The 21,803-nt window shown below is 43.9% G+C and overlaps 3 protein-coding genes across 8 annotated transcripts; 1 reads left to right on the top strand and 2 right to left on the bottom strand.

Annotated features, from left to right (window-relative positions):
• The first annotated feature begins 1,835 nt into the window (after nt 1-1,835).
• PNRC2 (proline rich nuclear receptor coactivator 2) lies at nt 1,836-5,009 on the top strand. 2 transcript variants are annotated; one of them, XM_063419168.1, is made up of 3 exons: nt 1,836-2,000; nt 2,816-3,020; nt 3,425-5,009. In XM_063419168.1, exon 3 carries the CDS (start codon nt 3,443-3,445, stop codon nt 3,863-3,865), a length of 423 nt encoding a protein of 140 aa, XP_063275238.1. In that variant the 5' UTR covers nt 1,836-2,000; nt 2,816-3,020; nt 3,425-3,442; the 3' UTR covers nt 3,866-5,009. The 2 variants fall into 2 exon arrangements, with proteins under 2 accessions (XP_063275238.1, XP_063275239.1); XM_063419169.1 differs by having other exon boundaries at nt 1,839-2,000; nt 2,819-3,020.
• An 856-nt stretch (nt 5,010-5,865) lies between these two features.
• SRSF10 (serine and arginine rich splicing factor 10) lies at nt 5,866-15,724 on the bottom strand. 5 transcript variants are annotated; one of them, XM_063419165.1, is made up of 7 exons: nt 15,508-15,724; nt 13,963-14,067; nt 12,210-12,313; nt 10,665-10,827; nt 10,318-10,371; nt 10,042-10,143; nt 5,866-7,046 (listed from the first exon to the last, which is right to left on the bottom strand). In XM_063419165.1, exons 1-7 carry the CDS (start codon nt 15,570-15,572, stop codon nt 7,028-7,030), a joined length of 612 nt encoding a protein of 203 aa, XP_063275235.1. In that variant the 5' UTR covers nt 15,573-15,724; the 3' UTR covers nt 5,866-7,027. The 5 variants fall into 5 exon arrangements, with proteins under 5 accessions (XP_063275235.1, XP_063275236.1, XP_063275237.1 ...); XM_063419166.1 differs by lacking the exon at nt 10,042-10,143; XM_063419167.1 differs by lacking the exon at nt 10,042-10,143 and having other exon boundaries at nt 10,318-10,368.
• Nucleotides 15,725-19,227: 3,503 nt separating this feature from the next.
• On the bottom strand, nt 19,228-21,624 carry LOC134561784 (fatty acid-binding protein, liver). Its single transcript, XM_063419061.1, has 4 exons — nt 21,329-21,624; nt 20,104-20,276; nt 19,732-19,821; nt 19,228-19,454 (listed from the first exon to the last, which is right to left on the bottom strand). The coding sequence occupies exons 1-4, from the start codon at nt 21,393-21,395 to the stop codon at nt 19,404-19,406; spliced, it is 381 nt and encodes a 126-aa protein (XP_063275131.1). The 5' UTR covers nt 21,396-21,624; the 3' UTR covers nt 19,228-19,403.
• Between the last annotated feature and the right edge of the window lie 179 nt (nt 21,625-21,803).

The raw sequence follows: 21,803 nt of genomic DNA, 5'->3' as shown, positions 1-21,803 counted from the left end.
TGTTTCAGTGGAACAGCTCCTTCCCATACAGGAATGGCTTATCACTGACATTTCCTGCTCCCCCAAGCTAAATGTGTCAGCCTGACCCCAAAACCAGCCCTGAAAGACAAGATGTTTCTTTAATTATCTCGAAGATAGTGAGGACAAACAGCCAGACCTTGTGTCATCCCTGATCTGAACTGGAAAGTACACGATGCTGTGCTCCCCACACAAGAGAGCAGAACATCTGCAGCCTGCAAAATGCTGTTTCTTAATCCCACTGACATGTCCTGGCTTGAAAACATCCACACGCTGGTGTGAGATTGTGTTTCAGCAGACATAAACACACCAGAGATAGAAACAAAGAAGAATTTGCTGATGTGCGTGTTGTTTATTAATGAGTGGAATTTCAAGGCTTACAGCAGATATTGTTGTCTTCCATCTAAAGACAAAAAAAGCTGCTGTAAGGACCTCAGCCATAAGGTTGTGCCAAGAAATCCAAAGCAAAGGGAGGAAAACAAATTAATTTCAGCTTGCTTTGTGCAAACATACAATAAAGAATAGGAACAAAGGTCTGGGCTTGGGTATGTCAACACATCTTGTGTATTAAAATATATGCTGGCTTTTTTAATAACTTCACAATGAATACAAACTTCTTTTTAGAGTCTTTACCTTGTCCTGGGTTGGGTCAGAGCCCTGTAACACCAGGTCAGTAAGAAAACAGTTTTGTTTAAAATGATTTAGGGATAAAGTAGGAATGTGTAATTTTCCTTTCTGTAGCTAAAAATGCAGGGTAACTCAATGAACCCAGGGTCTTTACCTCAAAATAAAAACTCTGAAAGTTCATTCATTGTTTCCAACTGCTGCTCTGACTTAGTGGGTTTGGAACTGAGCTAATTCTTTTCCATTTTCTTTGAAACATCCTTTTTTTGGCCTTTAATGTGGTGTGCCGTGCTCGACTGGCCCCTCAGTAATGGGTAGGGAACACTCTTACATGTGCAAATTTATTGTGTATACCTCATTTTCATTCATCTTACACATGGTAAAGGCCAAATTTTGTGGGTTTTTTCTTCAAAATGAACTTTTGAGGCAAAAGAATGTGAATATTAACACAAACTGCAGCCACTGTCACAGGCTCTGCATATTCACAGTGCTTGTTTAAACTTGGAGATGCTTTTCCCTGTATTTTGACCTGAAACATCTCTACATTGCTCCCGATACTTTAAATATTAAATAGTTTAACTAAATGCAGGCATACATAGGGAATGGGCTGAACAAACCTGAGACCCTCCATCTGACATCAGAACGCTGCGGGGATCTCTGGGGTGCCTGGATTTTACTCTTTGTTCGCTGAATCCCTTCTCTCGACGCCCCTCGCTCGCACGACCGGGTGTTTTGTGCGTTTTTCCTTTTTTTAATTATTTCACCTCTTTGAAGCCCCCAGCGGCAGCTGGCGCGGGCGTTCCCCACTGTTTTTGTTGTGCTAATTCGCGGCCGGGGCGGAGCTGGCAGCGTGTCCGGGGGTCTGTGCAGGGGAGCCGGGGGAGCCGCGGGCGGGGCGGAGGTGGCAGCGTGTCCGGGGGGCTGTGCAGGGGAGCCGGGGGACCCGCGGGCGGGGCGGGCCGGGCGGGACAAAGAGCGGCGGCCGCTCCCGCGCTGCCCTTCGTGAGGGGATTCAAATGGCGGCCCCGCCCGCCCGCGCGCCGCGGCCGCTGTGCCCCGGGCCCGCCCGGCAACAGGCGGGGCTTGGCTCCCATTGGCGGAGCGGGCGAGCGGCGCGCTCCCATTGGCTGCGGCCGCGCGGCCCCGCGGAGGGGGGCGGAGGGAGAGGGTGTTAAACGGAGCAGGACGCGGCCGCCATTTTGTGAGGGAGAGCGAGGGGCGGTGCGGAGCGGAGCGGAGCGGAGCGGAGGGAGCTGCAGGGTGGGGGTCAGGCAGTGACGGCGGAGCAGCGCGGGGTCGGTTCCTGAAGGGCCGTGTGTGTGTCCGTGCTTGTGGGCGAACGGAGCGGACAGAAGTCGGTAAGGGCGGAGCGGTGCGGGAAGGGCCGGGCGCGGCCGCCGCCATGTTGTGCTCCGTTGTTGGGGAAGGGGGGACGGGGGGGTGCGGCTCCCCCGGGGGTCGATGAGAGAAGAAGGGAGAAAGTTTAAAAGCGAAGAAGCTCCGGTCGGGGGGAGCAGACGGCAGCTGGGCCGGGGCCGGTGACGTTATCCCGGCTTTTGGTTTCAGTCCAAACAAGGCGGAAGCTGGAAATGGAGATGGGCGGCTCCTCTGGAGCTGTGGGAGGGATGGGCAGGGGGCTGCTGAGTTTGGAGAGTGACAGGAGCTCAACAGACTCGAGTGCGTCAATATTAAACTCTCTGAGATCCCAGGAAAACAGTGTAAGAGTTACTGGCCTAACGAAGGCTAAAGAAACAGCTGACAGATAACAAATGGAGCTCTGTGATGGCTGGGAAAGGGTTTGGACACTGCAGTTCTTCTGTTGGTTCCAGTTCCCAAAGTATTTTCCATTGTACTTTACTTTTTCCCTAGTGAAACGAAAGGGACAGAGTTCTTGATTGTCTGATAAAATGCTTTCTAAGACAGGGCATGAGCAAAGTGTTACTTAGGATGTGCTAAGTATGTGGTGAACTCTATGTAAGTAGAGAAAGACAAAGCTGTGTCTCTTTGGGTGGGGTTTTGAAGTTTTGTTTGTAGCATATTGTCATCTTTAACATATACAAAGACGCAGTTGACTCTGAAATCTCTGAATTATTTCCTCTTGCCCTTTTTTCCACCCCAAAGTGAAACAATTGTTTCCTTAATCTGAATCGAAATTTCATTTTCTTTTCTGCAGCAGGACTTCTCCCTTGGAGCTTCTGTGCCGAGAATCCGATGTTGGGCTCGGCTCCCTGGCTGAAGACAGCAGATCAGCCCATGAAAACTTCTATTCCCAGCCAAAGGAAGGAGTCCAGCACAAGGCAGCACCTGTTCTTTCAGGCTTGGAAGCAGGAAAGAGGGCAAGAGTTGGAGAGTGTGGAATCGGAGAAGACCACTGAGAGGTAAATGGAGGTGGGAGAGGGGACGTGCTGAGTGTACTGGGGCTGGCCTTTGGGAATTGAATCTGTTCCACGTGAGGTGGTTTTCAGTTCATTTTGGGTTTATCAGAGCAATTCTCACACTTACAAGGAAGTCTGGGGAGTGGCTTTATCAGTGTGAACTTTGGCCAGTCTTTAGGTGTTAACAGGCTGAATTTAAATGTCTCCAGCACTCAATACTGTCCGATTAAATCTGGGCATGGTTTTGTTAGTCCCCTTCCTCCAGTTACACCTTTTCTGAGGAGAGAAGTGGCGTGTTTGGAGCGAGTTTTGGTTAGATTGGTTTTTGTCCCTTAGCTTGAAATGTAAACATTTTCTGAAATACTGTGTTATAAAAAAACTTAGCCTGATTCATCTTGTTTTTACAGGTGACATTTAAGTTGAAGATGGGCGGTGGAGAAAGATACAACATTCCCATTCCCCAGTCCAGAAATACCACCAAGAACCATCAACAACTTAAAAACAGGCAGAAGAACAAGGACCAGAATTCTCAGATGAAAACCTACGCGAAGAAGGAAAGAGGCCACGGCTGCAGCTCCTCTCCTGGTGCATGGCAGGCCATGCAGAAAGGGGGGAAGAACAACGTTCCCTTCCCCAAGAATCCCAGCTGGAATCCTGCTCTGTCCAATCATAACCTGTTGTTCACCCCTCAGAGCAACCAGAACTATGCTGGGGCCAAGTTCAGCGAGCCACCCTCCCCAAGTGTTCTGCCTAAGCCACCAAGCCACTGGGTACCTGTTTCTTTTAAACCTTCTGATAAAGAAATAATGACATTTCAGCTCAAAACCTTACTGAAAGTCCAGGCCTGAGGTGTAACTTGTGTGATTTTCAGAAGTGATTTGGACTGGCAGGGTTTAAAATTTGAGCATTGCTGTTCCCAGCTGCACAGGCGTGCAGGACCAGGTGTTCTTGCTGCATGTAGTTAAGTCACTTGGAGAGGAGTGGAAGTTTACATTCCCCTCATCTTTTACCTCAAAAGTTCAGTGCTGTGTTCACCTCACTGTGAAATAGCTGTTTTCTTGAAAACCAATCAGATCCTGAGCAGCCACCATTTATTGTATTTAAGAACAAATGGGGCTGTGTTCCAAAATTGGAATTGTGATTTATGAATTGTTAGAAAACCACCTTTTACCTAACTTAATGCAGCATGAACTGAAAAAACGCACTGAAAACTTTAGTCAGGTTATTTGCTGCTTTTCAGACTGGTGTGAGACGTGCTACTAAACACTCTGCAGAGCAGAAAGCTCCACTGGGCACGAGGGGAGGCACAGCTGGGTCTCTTACCTGTCCTTGTGAGCTTTAGTGGCACTCCTGCAGCTGTGGTGAGCATCTCCAGCCTGTGGCTCCCTTCTGGAATGTTCTGGAAGGGTGTGGAAGAACTCCTCAGGCAGATCCATAAAGCTTCCCAGGAATCTCAGTGAGTGCCAACTAAAGACCTTGCATTGCCAGGTGACTGCCAAAAAAACTGTCCCCAATCCTTCTGTGCCCACATCACTGAGGAGTTCTAAACCACGTTTTTGGATCAGTTTTTATCAAAAAGGTGGAGTAGTTCCTTAGTCTGCTCTTAAATTTGTTCCCCTCTAACACTTCATAGTTGGGGGCAGGTGTTAGATGTTCTCACAGGGAAGACAGAGCCATGTAAATACATGTAAAACATTGTAGCATATGTAAATTTCTGCTGGGCTTTCCTGCACAGAAGTATTTTTAGTACAAAACTGCTGAATGTAAGATGACCATGTTGAGTACGTGGCCTGGTTTTAAAAAATGATATTTTGTTTAAAAAAAAAAAATTAACAAAAAAAAAAGGGACATTTGTGGCTGTGCCCTTGCACTTCACATGCAGTGAATATGCACATTGTATTTGGTTGTAATTTCATTTTTTTAAAGTAAAATCAGTGCATAAGAGGCTTATTTAGATTTTTTTTAATTAAAAAAAAAAACTTAAAAAAAAAAGCTGCTGGAGTTTCAGATCCTCCTGTTGTGAATGTGTAGGAGAGGTGTGTGTTCAGTGATGAAAAAACACTGAAATGTTCCAAATCAAGTGTTTCACAAGAAATGCAAACGCCTGGGTTCGGGTGCTTGATCAAACGGAAGGATTGTAATCATTCTGTGTTTGTGAAATGCATCAATGCTCTGTAAAACAACATTTTATCTCAATCTTGGCTAAATTCCCTCGCAGAGGGGCAGGGCAGGTGGCCCCTGGGCTGTCACCTCCAGCTGAGCCTGCAGCAGGAACAGCTGGACTGTGACACCAGGACAGCCAGGTTCTTTCAAAAGACAAGGATTACTAATAAAAAGTGCTTTAATTTGAACAGGCCTTTTGCAGATTGTGAAATGTTCAGAGGTGTCTTTCTGTACATTCCAAATGCAGTGGCAGCTGAGCTGAATGTTTACAAAATTATTGCTCCAAATCACCTGGAATTGGCAGTCTCTAAACTTGTGTTGTGACCTGGACCTTCACCAGAGTCTGAGTTGTATCCCAGTTAATTATCTATTCTCTATTTCAAATTGTCAATTACTGATGATGTTTGTACAAATTGGAAACAAATCATTTAAATAAACTTTTTTTTTTACCCCCTAAAAGCATCTCTTTGTTTTCAGATGGAAATGGAAAGTGGGTTGATGGTATTTTGGCAGTTCCCTTCCCAAGGGAGGCTCTTTAACTGCAGCCTTCGTGCCTTTCCAGAGGTTTGGGAACACAGGGTTGAGAATTAACACTAATTAATGTTCCTGACAAAAGCAGAAGCTGGCGGGGCTCGGTCTCCCCCAGACTACGGCTGGATTAATTAAGTCAGAAGGTGCTCTCAAGTTATAGTCAAAACTTGTACATTTTATTCCCAATTCACAGGGTTATTTGCACAGATGGAACACAAAACTCAAGAAGAAAGGATGTGGATGAATAAAACATCAGCATCTCTGATCAAACACACTACAGGGTACAGAGTCTTCCCTTCCTACAATAGTCTCAGCAGCAAGAGCATCTTTAGACAAATATAGCAATGGACTACAGACTTTTTTAAGCAAGTTACAAGATAAATGGAGAAAACCAGCAATTCTTAATGGGTGATTATGTCCTAAAAATGTGTCAATTTTATCCCTTTGTAATTCAAAATGTTCATCTGCACCATCCCTGCCGAGCAGCAGTGCTCTGCCCTGCTCTGAGCACACCCAACAGGCAGGAAAAAAAGCTCTGTCCAAGCAGAGAGCTCAAAACAACATTGAAACCAAAAGATTCCACTTCCAGTAAAACCATGATACTGTACATTAAACATCTTGATAAAACATAGAAAGGATAACATTGAGCTTTCAGAGACCAGTCTATCAGAGTCCCTAATTAAACACCCAGCTACTTAACCACTAAATTGAAGATTTTTAATTACCAGTTGGGTGCATGGACTTTAGGTGAAAAAGAAGTTCCAATAGAGCCTTCTATGACTGCTGACACCAATCGATTCGCTGCAGATATTTTGGAGCACAGCCATTACTTTCAGCAGAGTTGGTTTTTTGTTTTTTTACACGCTACTTCAATTCTACAAATTTTGCAGGAATGACAAAATCTAGTTTTACCACAGAAAAACGTAATTCCCACCATTCTTGAGACTCCAAAAGAAAGATGCCTAGACATGATCTTTTGTAGCCTGCAAAGTTCTTGCATTCCAGCTGTGCATAACCTGCAGGAAGCTTGCACAAGACAGGCTCCTGCTTTTTTTAGGGCAGGACTGGGATACCTGCATCAAGGAAGGGAGATGTTATCTAGATGGGCTGTGGCTTGACTTGCATGAATGCATAAACATTCCCTGCCCTTTTGGCCACATCCTGCTAACTCGTCCCCAACTGAAAGGCCCACAGAACAGCTTCTTCACAATTTTTCCATGGGAGCAAGAACTAGGACAACATCTTTATTCATGCACTCTTGAAACATCGTGGGTTTGTGTTCGGCTTTTCTGGCTTGTTCATATACACAAGTCAAGTCAAAGTTTAGTCCTACCTCTGGGAGAGAAAGAAAGAACCATCAGAACTGGCAGACACTACATTATACTTGCAATGATCTGGCTTTTCAAAACAAAAAATTAAACTGTGCTATACATAAATGCTGAGGCACACAATATAAGGACATGCTGACACAACAATAAGGAACAGTTACTGTTACTCTGCCTGGACATGGAGATTTCTCCTCCCTCCTCCCACCCCTGCAGCTCCAATTCCACCATCAAGCACAGCGATCCCTGCAGTGCCTGGCACAGACACAGCCATTTGTCCCCACACTCAGGCACCAGGACCCCTCTCAAGCAGGAGTTAGTCATGAAGACTATTTATATATAAATTTATAAAGCTGAAAAGAGTGGGGGTTTCTGCTGTTAGAAGCAGAAATAATCACAGCTCAACTTAGAGAGGGTGAAAGTGGATTTATCAAAGCAATTCAGTGCTTTACAGAGGGTTTTTGTCTTCCAGGGCAGACCCCAGTGCCACAAGGCAGCTCCATCCCTGTTGCCACCTCTCACAGAACCACTGCTGGCACCACTTTTGATATAATTGATATATCAATTATAAATTGATATGGTGATACCATAAATTTCATTCTGTATGAACCTTCAGTCATTGCTTTTAAGTAGTTTCATAACCTGGCTAATAATATCAGAATTATAACCTATGGGGCAAGTCCATCCAGCAATAATAAATGTTAATGGCAAAGAAAATTCAATATATTAGAGTAAAAACTTATGCTTAGCATTCTCAGTTTGTCTTGTACCCCTTCAAAAATGTGAAGTGACATTTACTCAGACACTAAATGAAAAATTCCTGCCTGTACTGAAATACCATAGTAAGGATTTTACTCCATAAGGGATGCATAGCTCTACTCCTAACCATGCTCTGGAGTCAAATTCTAAAGCTACAATAATTCCAGTGGATCAGTATTTCCTTCATTTTTTTATTACAGCATGTTTGCTAAATTTACAGCAAGCAGAAAATAAGCTGGGTCTTTAGTTATTTTGATCAAAACATCGATGTTTTAAAGGTAGTACACAATATTTGTTAAAAAGAACATATAAAAATACCTTTTTAGAAGCCTCTATAAGAAAGGAAATACAAAGTTTAATCCCACAACTTTCCTCTGCTAGAGCTGCACGCTACTGCTACAGTTTTAAATAGACTTTTTGCTGTTTTTAAACTATACATCCAGGAAAGTCTACAAAATTAAAGGAACGTGCATATAAATGATTGCATAGCAGAACATGAACATTAACTGCAAACAGTAAAGAAAAAGTTAGAAATACTATCAAATGTACAAAGGTTCTAGGATCAACCCTAAGCATGTTCTGCTGATGAGATCCCAAAGCCATCTGCTCTTCCTTCAAGGCCCTGCTGAAACTCTGAAACCAAACCCTAAAACATTCTCTAAAAAGGAATTTCTGCAAATCCAAGTCTTTACATGCTACAGACATCAGACAGCCAGGAACACTGAAGTGTTTGATGGTGGCTTTTGAAGGTCAAGACAAAAAAAAAATAAAGCCAAAAGCCATTTCCACAACAAAGATCTTGCCTTCTAGAGAAATACTGGTAAGATTACACACTGGGTTTGTTATTTTTCATGTTCAATTTTCTAAATATACTGCATTAGTGATAAACTACGTAACTAGAGATGCAGCTCTTGTTCATATCCAACTTCAAACATTTGTTCTGAAGGAAAATGAAATCTTGTAACCAAACCACTGTCCATTCTGAGGAAAGAGTGATTCAGACTTGCTTGACCAATTGCTTTTTTACAGTGTAAAAAGCAAGCCTGGTAACCCAGGGAGATGGCTACAGTTTGATACCTATGAATACACCAACTAACCACAGGAGTCATTGGCATGAAAGTTTAGTTCTTATATACTGTACACACACAACTCCAAACGATCTACTTGTATCTAACAGCAGCAAAACTAAGCAACTTCATGGTTAACTGCTCACTAAAACTGAGAATAGATACAAAAAACTGCATAAAATGTACACACAACCTAGTATTCAGTTGCTCTGCCGTTTGCTGAAATCTGAATTTAGATGTTCCATTTCAAGGTGGGTTTTTCCCTCACATTCAGCACCAGCAGCCAGGGCAGAGGCAGTGAAGCCTCTATCCCGACGGGTCACGACAGTGCCCAGGCTCTGAGCGAGCTCCTAGACCAGCCCTGTGCCCATGTGTAAGGTCAGTACCATCCTCCAGACAGGACAAATCTCCCAAATCTCCCTCCAGAGCTCCACCTGCCAGTGCTGGTGCTGGTGGGCACGGGGAACACCAAACCCTGCCCTGGAGCCATGGGAACGAACTGCCAGCCTCATTTCCTAGCAGCCAGTGTTGCACTACAGCTGTCCAGTTTTCCTTTCTCTCACTACGTTTAGAGCTGAAGAACCAGTTAAAGGGCTGGGTTCACTGCCCAGCACAAACTGGGACCAATTTCTCTATGGGTGTGACATTTGTAAAAGGACAATGTTGCAAGTTACGATCAATCAAGTCATCACTAAATATCTAAGCATTAAAAATGCAAATCTTTACAAAAATATACATAGAGACACCACAACCAAATCAGTAGCTGCCCATGACATTTAACCAAGTGGACAATCTCTCTCTCTCTCTCTCTCTCTCTCTGTGGCTTCTCAACACTGTTTTAATTTCAACCATTGTCGGCTACAGGGAAAACTGACAAAGAAAATATTTTTTAGCACTGCTGCAACATCATATTCCTGATAATTTAAGTAAACTGAACTGTGTGTAAATGAATCTTACATGCCTAAACCAACATGGATACACTATTAGTGGCCACTGGACTTGGGACTAGTCCAAGACCTCGATCTGGATTTTGATCTAGATCTAGAATGTGATCTTGACTGTGATTTGGATCTAGCTGGTTCTTTTTTTCTCGACTCCTTCTCATATCTTGAGCTGGACTTATAGTGTGTTTTAGAATCTGTTTTAGAGGTGCCTCTAGATTTGGTGTGAGATGCAGACCTAGACCGTGATTTAGCCTTCATTTCTTTCTTGGGCTGTGACTTGGATCGTGATCTTGAATTGGACTTAGATCTTGAAAAAGATCGATTGCGGTGTTTGAACCTAGCAGAATAAAGGGGAGAGAGGAGATTTGAATGTAAAAACACTATTCTTAGACATCTAGTACATTAAAAATTGTTTACCGTTTTTGCAGGAGAAACGTTTTTTTTTAAACCTATAATTAAAGGAATACAGTGATCTAGTTTGCAATTTAAAGGTGTAAAAAGTGTTTTTTACCTATCATTGTCCGAATGGCTTCTGCTACGACGAGGTCGTCCAGTAGGTCTACTGCTAAAAAGGTACATCAGAAAAAGTAAACGGTGACAAATACCTATGTAAACACATAATTACTTCACACATTACATTTTCAAGCTGTGCATTTGCTTTTAGTTACTCTCCAATGCAGCACAGAATCGTTTCATTCACTATTCCTGCTCAGATGCAGCATGCAAGGTACGCAACTCCCCGTGGTTACTCCCACGACAGAAAAACAAAAAGGGATTATTGAAAGCTGTGCCAATTAAAGAGTCAGCGTGGTGTGTGTGTGCTGTGCAGCTGAGGCCAGCCCCACACACTACACTTACTTTCTGGGGCTATAGGATCTTCTATAGCTGTAATCAAAGGAGCGACTCCTCGACCGTCTGCGCTCGTAACTGCGACTCCGAGACCGCCTGTATCTGTCATAGTCATCGTAACGAGAAGAACTGTACAGGTTTCTCCCCTCCTTGGCTTTCATTTGGTTTGGTGCTGTAAAAATAGCAATATTTGCAGGTGAAGGAGGTGCCCTACTTTCTCCCCTCAAGGTCTAAGCCATGTGTTTGGTGTTGTATTTGTGATTTGATGTTTATGAAGGGACAGGCTGCTCTGGGCCACTGTTTTGTGCCGCTTTGGTCACTGGACACAAATTATTGCAGCCTTGGGGGTACTGTAAATCTCAAAAGCAAAACAAACACAAAAACCTCCTCAAAACCAGTCAGGAAGGACTAATGCTCCATAAAAGCAGAACAGACTGGCCAAGGTGATTCCGGGCCAGTTGCAAACTGGTACGGCAGGTCAGACCCATGACTGACACACTCTGACATTCCTAATTTACCCAACGAGTGAAAGCTAATTAAACACTTTTTCCTGACTGCACAGCACCACCATCACACCCGATCCACAGCTGTCTTTAATGATTCAAGGCCCAGCTTATACAGAGGCTTTGGTGGATGCCACACAAAGAAAATCCTGATTCCAAAGCAATTCACTTTCACTCTGCAGCTTAGTTATTAAAGTAATTAAGAATGAATGAACCTATGAGTCCTCCACTGCCTTTCCTCTAAGCAGCACAGCTATCCCTCCTTTTTATCAAATTCAAACCTAAAATCCATGCTCTGAGTATTTTAAACATGCTGTAACAAACACCCTCTGTACTAAATGGCTACAAATTTTGTTTTTAGTGCTGCCTGTAACACTTTAAGGTGGATTTATTTAATTTTGTTCAGAAACTTGTTAGAAATCCCGATGTTTACAGATAGGGCAGAAACTTGTCCTTTGGAGTGTAGAATTTCCACTGACTCCATTAAAGTTAATTGTGAGGACTTGAGGGAGAACTGGACAGTCAGGTTGTTTTTCTGAGAGCTGTAACTAAAGACCTTTAAGGTCCTTTTATTCCCAGGCATCACGTGAGTATTACAGTCCTGGTTCAGACCAACAGGTTTGTGCCAGGTTTACAAATCTGTATCTCCCACAAATCAAAACCGTGCACACAAACAACAGATTTAAAAGACCTAAAGTCTCTTTACATGTATCAGAAAATACGAGTTCTGCTCCACCTTGAATTGAGGTAACTTGAACCTGACTTTTATCCTGAAGCCAAAGGAAAATGAAGACATTACCTCAGCCCTGGAAATCACAGAGTGGCACAGAAAGCTCCAAAGAATGACTGTGGTGACTGCTGTCACCCATTTATATTTATATTATTATATATTTATTATATATTTAGTTAGCCATTTATAATTAAAACCAGTCATTAAGTGGATAAAAGGCAGAACACGCACGTGCTGTTTGTATACAATAACACTCACGACAATCAGCACCAGAGCAGGTTTGGTGCTGAATTCAGGCTGAGATAAAATGCAGGCACTTACTCTTGCGGTCCCCCTGTGCAAACTGGATTTCTATTTGCCGACCACAAATCCACTTTCGATCCAAATTATGGAGAGCATCTTCTGCATCACGGACATCTTCAAATGTGGGCAGTGTTAAGGTACTTGGGAATTGGAGCAGTTTAACAGATTCGGTATTTAAAATAAAAATAAAAACTTTTTAAAGTTTCGTTTTCTCATTTTATAGCCTTGTTTAAGGTTTTTTTGTCATGCTACTCTACACACTAGTGATTTTTTTTTAATTAACCACCAGCTATCTGAGAACTCCTGTTATAAAAGTAAAATCTTGTAATATGACCATGAATTTATCCATCAGCAAGCACTTGCTATGTGATACTCATAATTTTTTTTCTTCTCCCACTTGTACTTATGCAAAGAAAACAAAGGTATCCTTTCAAAATACACTTGTTAATGGTCATTTAGTTCTCTCCACTACATTGAGTTTATTAAAATTAAGCCCTAATTCTTAAATTAGGTTGGACATACCAACAGCAAATATTAACTCTTAACTTTAGAATTGGAATAAAGCTTTCCTTTTTGTTTTAAACAACTGGTTTTAGTTTAAACTGATGTCATGTCACAGCCCTGTGTGCAGAGCCTCCCCAGCACTGCCACTCAGGGCCAAGCTACAGTGACAGACATTTCTTTAATGCTGGAATTTACCCCCCTAATTCCAGCTGGTGGGACCCAGAACAAGGAGCTGCCTTTCCCTTCCAGGGGAATTTCTCAGCAGCATCACCTCTGCAGGAGAGAAACTTCCATTTCATTCAGACCACAGTTACAGTAGCACTCACAAGAGAAATATTACAGGTTTTGTCAATGGACTAAACCAGAATAATTCATCAAATTACTGCTTACATGACAGACAGAAGAAAAACTGTTATTCTGTAGGATACATCAGGTATGACTCCTTTAATCTTGGCCACCATTCAACTTCATCTTGACCTTTAACTCTTTAAGTGCTTGTCAGAAGGACTTGTCATGAGATGCTTGGCCAAAAATGACAGATGGCTTTATCTTTAACTTTGAAAAACAACCTTTTCCCCCTTTTGCAGATAAAGCGAAGCTTTGTCTCCCATTATGGCTTGTCCTTCTTCCAGCTTTTCTTTATTTTTTCTTTTCCCAAACTCTCCCTTCTCTTCAAGCCTGATCCTTAAGAGGTCTTTGGCTTGTCTACTTGCCTTAATTGTTGAACTCTACTCTAAAGGTTCTTTCATGCTTTCTCTTTGGGGTCGCCATTACTGTACAGCTTTACATTCTGAGGCAACAACAGAGGACAGCAAATTAGGGGACAATATTAAAGAAAGAAGTTCACCTAATTTTTTTACACAATCTGATTTTGATCAAGTGATTCCAGTTTCCATTTGTTAAATTAACAACGAATAGCAGCCACATTTTGCTAAGCACAACTTTACTTACACACCAGTGATAATAAAAACGTGCTAGACAATTTTGAGTCAGCGATAAATTTTCAATTAAATCATATACTATTAATTTCAGTGGCATAAGCAAGCTTTTATATTACCAGATTTAAGTTTTGCAAAAAAAAAGGCAAAGAACAATTGAGAGAAGTTAAATCTTCAAAAAATAACGAAACACCACGACATAAGTAAGACACTTATTAGATACAACACAAAAGTAAACCGCTTTTTCATTTAGATTGGTTACCTCTTACACAAACTTGAATTTCAAACTCCGACACCCCTCACTAATGAGGCATCTGAAGAAAGGATATTGAACATAGGCAAATCCTCTGGGACGACGCGTGTAGAAGTCAAGAGGGACGTAAACATCAACTATAGGCCCATAACGACCAAACTCACGGCGCAAGTCTTCGGACCTGCAACACCACAAACACCTCGTTTGGCTGCTACAAAACACCCACCAAAATAAGATAAAACCCAACAAAAATATCAAATCTACAATTGACATGAGCATCCCTGGGGGTTTGGAAGTATTTGGCGGAGGATGAATGGAGCAAAATGGTTTTTTGGGGAAAAATGTTTGGGCAGCACATGGAGCTTTTGTGAAACACTCAAATCTCAGGATGTTCAAGATACAGTTTGAAACCAGCCTTCAGCATAATAAATAAAACCACAAACTGAGAAATGATGCTCATCAATTCATTCCGTGCAGCCAAGGTCGGCGGAAAGTGAAAGAAAGGACTGTTAAATTATTGTTGTTGTTATTCAAGTACCTCATGTAACTCGGCTGTGATTTTGCAACACACAAACATCAATTATGAGATCCGAATGAACATTATGAGAACAAACCGGTCACCCAAACTCATTTCCATAGAATAATCAATACTTACAACCACATCAAATACAACAGCCACTCATGCCCTCGGGATAATTTTTTCCAAAGAGTTGGCTTTAGAGAGCTGAGACAAAACTGTTCAACCACCCCTGCAACAACACCCTCTCCTCAAAAGAGGTTTCTTATTCACATGAGCTCCCCCACGTTTAATTTTGTGAAATAAACAAAAATAACAACAGAGCAAATGCATTCTGTGCCAACAATGCTCTGTAAATGTTCCACAGTTCTTAAGAAACACCGAAAGTTTTTTGTCACTAAACTGCCAAAGTGAAATGAGGAAAACCAGCAGCTCACTAAAAGTATATAAGGAATAAATAAGAACCTGTGCAACGCTCTGTTTTTGTTGTTTCAATCTCCTATGAGAAGTTCTCTCGGCGCACACGTTTATTCTTTACGGTACAACACGATTCTAACGGAGATCAAGCATTGCTTCCCCCGACTCCGTACCGAGCGTGCAGAGAGGCCCCGGTACACAACAATTCCCGCAGAATATTCCACCTGAACCAGGCAGCTCCCTCACTAACGGGACCGGCTACAGCAGGAATTTTGGGCACAAATGCTCTATTTCCTCCGATCTACAGCAATACTGCATTTCCAGAGGAGCAGCCCGAACTCCAGCGGCTGTCCAGCATCGCCGCGGCGGCGCATCCCGCCTGGATCTCCCGCTGGACACACTCAAAGGCGGCTGCGGGGAGTTTCACTTTGTTGCGGCCCAGCTTTGTTCTTTATGGACGCTGTTTGGAAACGGATCCGCGTGGAGAGGCGGGGAACGAGCAGCATCGCGAGGAAAATGGAAGACAGGGCCGGGAGAAGGGAGAGCGGAGGGAGGAGAAGGCAAAGCGGAGGAAGGGAGCGGGCCGGGCTCGCCCCCTTCGCTCCCCCGGCTGCGGGGGGACCCCCGCGCCCGCGGCCTAGCGAGCCCGCCAAAGCCTGCGCGAGCCCCCGCTCCGCCCCCACTCACCGGGTGTCGTCGGCCACGTTCCGCACGAAGAGCGAGGTGTTGGGGGGCCGCAGGTAGCGGGACATTGTCGGCGGCGCCGGGACAGACGGAAGGAAGGAGAGGAGGGAAGGAAGGAGGGAGGGAAGGAGCGAGCGCGGCCCGGGCGCGGCGGGAGCGGCTGAGGCGACCCTGGGGGAGCTGCACCGCCCGCCCGCGCGCCGCCTCTCGCGAGACTTCCCGGGGGGGCTTCCGGCGAGAGCCGAACGCGGCGCCAAAATCCTGCCCCGCTTCGGCAGCGCGCATGCGCCGCAGCCCCGCGAGGGAGCTCCCGGGCTCTCCGGCGCGCGCCGCGCATGCGCGCTGCCCGCCCCCCGCTCGCGCCGCGGGGGCCTCGCTTTTCCCGCCGAAAGAGAGGGAAGGGGGAGCGCGCGGGGCAAGATGGCGGCGGCGCTGCGGCCGTGAGGGGACGGCGCGGCCCGGCCTTGCGCGGCCGCCTCAAAGCGCCAGCGCTGCCCCCTGTACAGCCACCTCACACGTCCTCGGGCTACAGCGCCCTTCCTGAGCCTCGAGGGGTCGCTGGCCTGAGGCCTCGTTGTTGCAAAATGTGGAGCATGTAAAAGTTCTGTTAAGATGTTCGTGATGTTTGACGTGTTTCTGCTTTCAAGGCTAATCAACAAGAAGGTAGATGTAACCCGTGAAACAGCAGCCAGTAAGCTCTAAGTGATGTCCCTGTGTTAGAATAACAAATTGTTAGAACTGCCTTGTTAAGGTTTAGGGCTGGACATGCGTTGATGATCTCAGGCCTGTGGGGAGGGTAACAAAGCTTGAGAAGAAAGGATGCCCGCTGATAGGTGACACAAAGAATGCAGAATTTATGGGCCATCTGGCAAGAACTCCTCCCAAGATAAGGAAGAAACTAATAAACCCAACTCAGCAACCGTGCTGAAATGATCTCCAACTGGGTAAAACGTAATTTTACATTTTACATCTGCAGGGGCAGGTCGTTACCGCCAACCCACAGACCACTGACCCAAAAGGAGAGAAAGACTGAGAATGGGGCTAATTAGCATGAGAAACAACAGAATAATTAACCAACAGAAGATAGACTACTAATTCAGAACTATGTGACTTGTAGCCAAGGAACACTAATTCCTTTGTTTGCTAAAATGTGTAAGTAGTAATAAATTTTGATCGTTGGTGTGCTCGATTTGTGGAATCCCACAGGGCCCCCAACAGTGCAACTCTGAAATAAATGACCAATGTCTCTCTGGAGGGTGTAACTATTGTTACACATGGAATAATTAATCCAATTTTTGTGGAGAGCACCGTTACCCAGAGCCTGTGGAGCACCAGGATTTTTCATCTCTCTGTTTGCACAGGATCTTTCCATTTAAAGCCGTTTCTGAGCTGAAAACAATACAGTTGGTGGGTGGAGAGATTATTTCTTATGACTCACATAAAGGTGGATAAAAGGCATATCTGTGACCCAAACAGTCGCTGGGTTTGGTGAAGACTTCAATGAAAAGTTGCATTTTCATGTGAGGGGTTTTCTGAGAATTCCTATAGGGACAGAAAGACTTGGAGCTGGTGCAGCTCTGGTGTCTGCCACCAGTGTATTTTCATCTTTATTTTTAATATTCGTGAATGAAAAGCGGTGGGAGGACGTTGCTGTTCGTGTCTTGGCAATCTCACACTAAGAATTGCCTCATTTTTAAAGGTTTCAAATGACAGATGATTTAAGTTGGAATGGCAGATGAAGTTCAGTCACTAACACAGGGGATGTGCAGCCATATACACGTCCAGAAAAAAGGAATTTATTGGATGTTCAGGGTCTGTGTGCAGACCCCTCAGCAGAGAAGGGATGGGGATGGTTTTTGCATTTAAGATTTGCAGTTAACATTTTTCTGTATGCAGAAAAGGCAGCAAGTTGTTACCTGGTACAATATAAACACAGATCTGCTCACACAAATCATTAAAAGAACAGAAAAATCAAGCCAAGAATGCACATTAGAGACTGGAATTGTGGTGGGAGTGCTTGGCACAAAGCAGAAAAGAAAAAGAATTCATTTATGGACATTCTGAAAACAATGAATATACCAAAGAGTGACTTTGGTGATGGATAGAAATCCACACTGCCAGGATTACTTTGTCAGAGCTTGTCAGATTGAGAATCAAAACTTTGAACAAGATCCAAGTTCAATTATAAACACTCCAGTGGAGTCCTTCGCAGAAAAATTCACTTGTTTTTGTGGAATAATGAGTCCAGAGTTACCATCCCAGCCTGTTATGCCATCTAGGAATGCTGATTCCTTTGGGCCACGGATCTCAGCGTGATCAGAATCCTTCAGGTTTTGACTGCATCTCGTGAGGACCTGCACTGAATATTCCACCTGAACCTGGGGTGCCCCGTGGCAGAGGGACACTGCCAAAAGGATGGGACAGGATGAAATCGTGAAGAAAGCCAGCTGAAGTGTTCTTCTCTTTTTTTACAATTTTAGCCATTAGAACGCCTTAGGATGAGTTTAAGTTCTAAATAATGTCAGTGTGCTTTTAGTATCTACAGCAGTCATTTTGTAGCAGGTTTCAATGAGGAGTGAACGATGCCTGCCTTGGTTCAGAGTAACCCTGCAGTGTCTCTGTGTTCCATCCCCGGTTTGCAGGTACAATTTCTGTGGATTTCCTGCTGGAAAACCACCCCGTGTGTTTGCTCTGAGGGCGTGTTTGCAGCAGTTACCCAGCAGCTCCCAGAGAGAAGGGTGCTGAGTTCTTGGGTGGCTTTTTGCAGCACCAGTGCTTTCAAGCAGCCTCCTCCTCCTGCCTGAGCTTTACCAGCCCCGATTTCTGTGCTGTTGATCTTATTTCTGTGTCACCCACATGGAATTTCGTTCTGGCTGCAGGAGTGTGCTTGGCATTAGAGCTGCCTGGGAAGCAGAATGAGCACAATGATCCTTTATGCCGGTGAAACTCCCCCCGAGCCTTATCCCAGAATGAGAATACACTTCCCAAATTGCTTGTATCACATTGTGTTATTAACTAAAACACAACCTCCCCCCTCACAAACTGCTCCTGTGGCATGGGGAGATGGAAACTCAGCTCTCTTCACTGGGATAAAACCTCCCCAGGAGGATTTAGAGTGGCATTATCAGCCCAGCAACTTTGTTCCTGGAAGTCTTGCACCCAAAACTGATTCTAACAAATTTACTGTGATTTTAATTATGAAATGGAGCTGCTGATACAATAACAGGATCCAGCCAGCAGAGAAATGGTCCCAGGCACAGCTCCTGTGTGTTTTATATTTAATGGAGACACAGGGGCTGAACAAAGTCTGATTTACCTGAGCTTCACCAGCTTGGACCATAACAAGATACTGGGAGCTCATTGCAAACTGGAAGAATGTTCCATTCTCTTGGCTCTTGCAGTGCCTCTTAGTTGTACTTTTGTGTAATTCAGTTTAAGAACACCCATCCCTATTGTTAATGACCTCACAGCTTTTAAAATATTGCTGTTTCTATTTCTGGGACATGTGGTACAGATCAGCTCCACAAATGCCTGATTGTTCTCTGTTGGCCAGGTCATGGAGAATGGGCTTTGCTTAAAGACAGAGCTTTATTAGGTGCAGGAACTAAAGCTGAGTAAAATCAAGAAACATTTCTGTAGCTTTTGGCTGCTCCCAGGGATTATTGTGGTGAACTGGAACGATGTGATTTATGTCCAGGTTGGGTTGTCTGGGAGGCAAATTTCTGTCTGAGGACAGAGGGGAAAACACAGTCCTGTAAGAAGGGGAAATGCCGTGTGAAAGGAGAGCAGAAATCATCGTTATCTCCTGTACTGTTTGATCAGATAAAAGAAGATCACACCTTGTGGAAAGTGCACTTTATTTCAGGTAGGTAAAGGTGTCACAGAGGAGGGGACCTGTCTCACATTTTCTTGCCTCTTCTGACAAGCGTTACTCCCCCGTATGTTATCGTCTGTGGGAGACAAATAAACATTTAAACTTCAGGAAATCTGTTTAGAGCTAAGTGGCAGAAGTGTCTGTAATCCATGCATAAATCCATCCTAGTCCACAAGAAAATGCAATCACAGTGCCTGCCTGTAAATGTGTGTACAACATTTGCATGAAGGAAAAGCTGCTTGTGCTCCTTGGAGCAGCCTTTATCCACAGGGACACTTTGTAGACACCATGAGCTAATCCACATTTTTTCCTTCAGCATTTTTCTGCAAGTGCCCTTATTTTCCAGCACTTACCTCCACCATTTCATTTCCTTTAACTTCCTGCTCGTGAGAGAATTTATCTGATTTGCACACCAGCTTCCCATTCACCAAGTTCACAGTGCACTGTTGGAACATTTAAAAATATTTTTTAAAAATTAGATTTTGGGATTCAATTCAAGTAAGTAGACGATTTATAAATTGGAAATAAATTACACTGATATTTCATAACGACAGCTGCTAATTTAAACTGGAGAGCACAGCATTTGAATAGGAGTTTTAGGAACATTTCTGTTTGTAGAAGTGATAGAAATGTTTGCAAATGGGAATGGTACAAGCAGATTCTGCTCACACACAAACCGAGGTTGGGGATAAATAAAGAGATGTCTCATTTTTGTAGTGCTTTACCTTCAGCTTCCTGCCGTCCATGGTGGTGATGTCAGCCTCTTTGCCAAGTGTAAACGAGTTGGTTACAGATTTGTTGGGTGTTTTGGATGTCACAACAAAGTCATTGCCTTTTTGTTGTATCTCAACAACAGGCTTAATATCTTTGGCCATTTTGATAGTGTCATCTGGCAACCCTGCAAAAACAGGCAGAACAGGACATTTTGTTATGGAAATAGCAAATTCTTTTCTCCAACAAAGGCACAAAAGATCCAAACCGATACTGGAAGGTGATGTCCAAGTTAAAAGACAAATCCAGGTTTGGATTCCTCTCTTCTCTCTGGGCTTTTTGCACTGTTCCTTCTAACCTGGGTAGGTTTTGATATTATATTTGCTGATGTGTCAGACTGGGCATAGTTTCTTTTCCTGAGGGCTGGCCATGGGGTGACAATTCTCCATGAAAAAACCCAGCCAGGGTTATTTTATTTATTTTCCCAGGGAGATTAGAGTCGGGTGATTATCTGTCCAGTCAGAGCTGCAATAGTGGGAGTACCTCAAACTCCCTTTTTGGGGTGTCCCTGGCATGGCTTGAAGGTGTCATTGTCACCAGGATTGGTTCTGTCACATTGTCAGACCAGGCTTTTCATCTTATTCTCCTGAATATCTTGTATTTACTCTTAAAAACGCCAAGGAGAGTATTTTGTTGGCAAAGGTAAGTGCATATTTATTGATATGCACCTTATCTATTGATATTACCTTATCTATTGATACTAGCACCTCCTGATCCTCACAGATGCCACCTGATAATCACTCCGAGATTACTGACACATCACACGAGATAATCTCTGACAGATTCCTGACCATTTATCACTTGCTGTGTAAATCATTCACACATTACCCAGGAGCATTTGCTGCAGAAAGAGCTTCTGTAGCAATAATTGAGAAGCTGAATAAATTATTGACAGCTTGTTTCAGTTATATGTGTTTATAAAATTACAAATTACTCAGCACAACTTTGTTTCTTTGTAGCTCCTCTTTCCCGAGGGGCTCATCTAACACCAAGACAGGGGTTTGGGGTTATCTGTGACCTTTCTACACCAATTTAAACAACTTTCAGCTTAGATCCAAGTTAGATCAAACAGATTTAACCAAGCAGGGGAGTTTGTCATAGAAAGAAAAGGATAAAATCCATGGAGAAGCAGCAGTAAAAGCTGTGGTGGCAGTGGTGTGAGGAGGAAGAGCCACTTACCCAGAGCCTTGAGGAAGGGCTCGAGGTTCTCCTGCGCGTAGATCTGCCAGGTGCCACTGAACGCCATGGCCTGACACACCGAGGGCTCTCCCTGCCCGCTGCCATGCCATTTATGGCACCAGAAAGGCCAGCCCAAAACCGGCACAGAGCTAATTATTAACTGGCAAAGAGCAATTATTAATCAGTTATTTGTTCCTAATGATCATAACCTCTCGTTCATGCTGCTCTCACCTTGGTGCTGCGTTTGGTGTGGGTTGCTGACCTCGGGTAATTGTCCATCGTGGTTGGGAAGTGTTGCAGAGCAGCTTCATTTGTTTGGTTTTTGTTCACAACTTCTGTGTTGAGCACATTTTCTGTGCCTCGAGTAGGAGGCTCAGATAAAGCTACACTAGATCAAGGTAATTGGTATTGTACAGCAGGAACTTCTTAATTATCACAATATTCTCTGCTGTGGGCACTTGAACCTCAAATGGTG

The sequence above is a fragment of the Prinia subflava genome, chromosome 24 (genome assembly GCF_021018805.1).
Source record: "Prinia subflava isolate CZ2003 ecotype Zambia chromosome 24, Cam_Psub_1.2, whole genome shotgun sequence".
Lineage (NCBI taxonomy): Eukaryota > Metazoa > Chordata > Aves > Passeriformes > Cisticolidae > Prinia > Prinia subflava.
The sequence above is the reverse complement of the archived record's forward strand: the minus strand, read 5'-3'. Positions and strand labels throughout refer to the sequence as shown.

Excerpts from the sequence above, each read along its gene's own strand:
- LOC134561784 (XM_063419061.1), bottom strand. The coding sequence starts at position 21,395 with ATGGCGTTCAGTGGCACCTGGCAGATCTACGCGCAGGAGAACCTCGAG. Across the intron at positions 20,277-21,328 it reads GCCCTTCCTCAAGGCTCTGG|GGTTGCCAGATGACACTATC; the intron begins GTAAGTGGCTCT and ends CTGTTTTTGCAG. Across the intron at positions 19,822-20,103 it reads TGGACGGCAGGAAGCTGAAG|TGCACTGTGAACTTGGTGAA; the intron begins GTAAAGCACTAC and ends ATGTTCCAACAG.
- PNRC2 (XM_063419168.1), top strand. The coding sequence starts at position 3,443 with ATGGGCGGTGGAGAAAGATACAACATTCCCATTCCCCAGTCCAGAAAT.
- SRSF10 (XM_063419163.1), bottom strand. The coding sequence starts at position 15,572 with ATGTCCCGCTACCTGCGGCCCCCCAACACCTCGCTCTTCGTGCGGAAC. Across the intron at positions 12,314-13,962 it reads AGAGGATTTGCCTATGTTCA|ATTTGAAGATGTCCGTGATG; the intron begins ATATCCTTTCTT and ends AACACTGCCCAC. Across the intron at positions 10,144-10,317 it reads AGCCATTCGGACAATGATAG|GTTCAAACACCGCAATCGAT; the intron begins GTAAAAAACACT and ends TTATTCTGCTAG.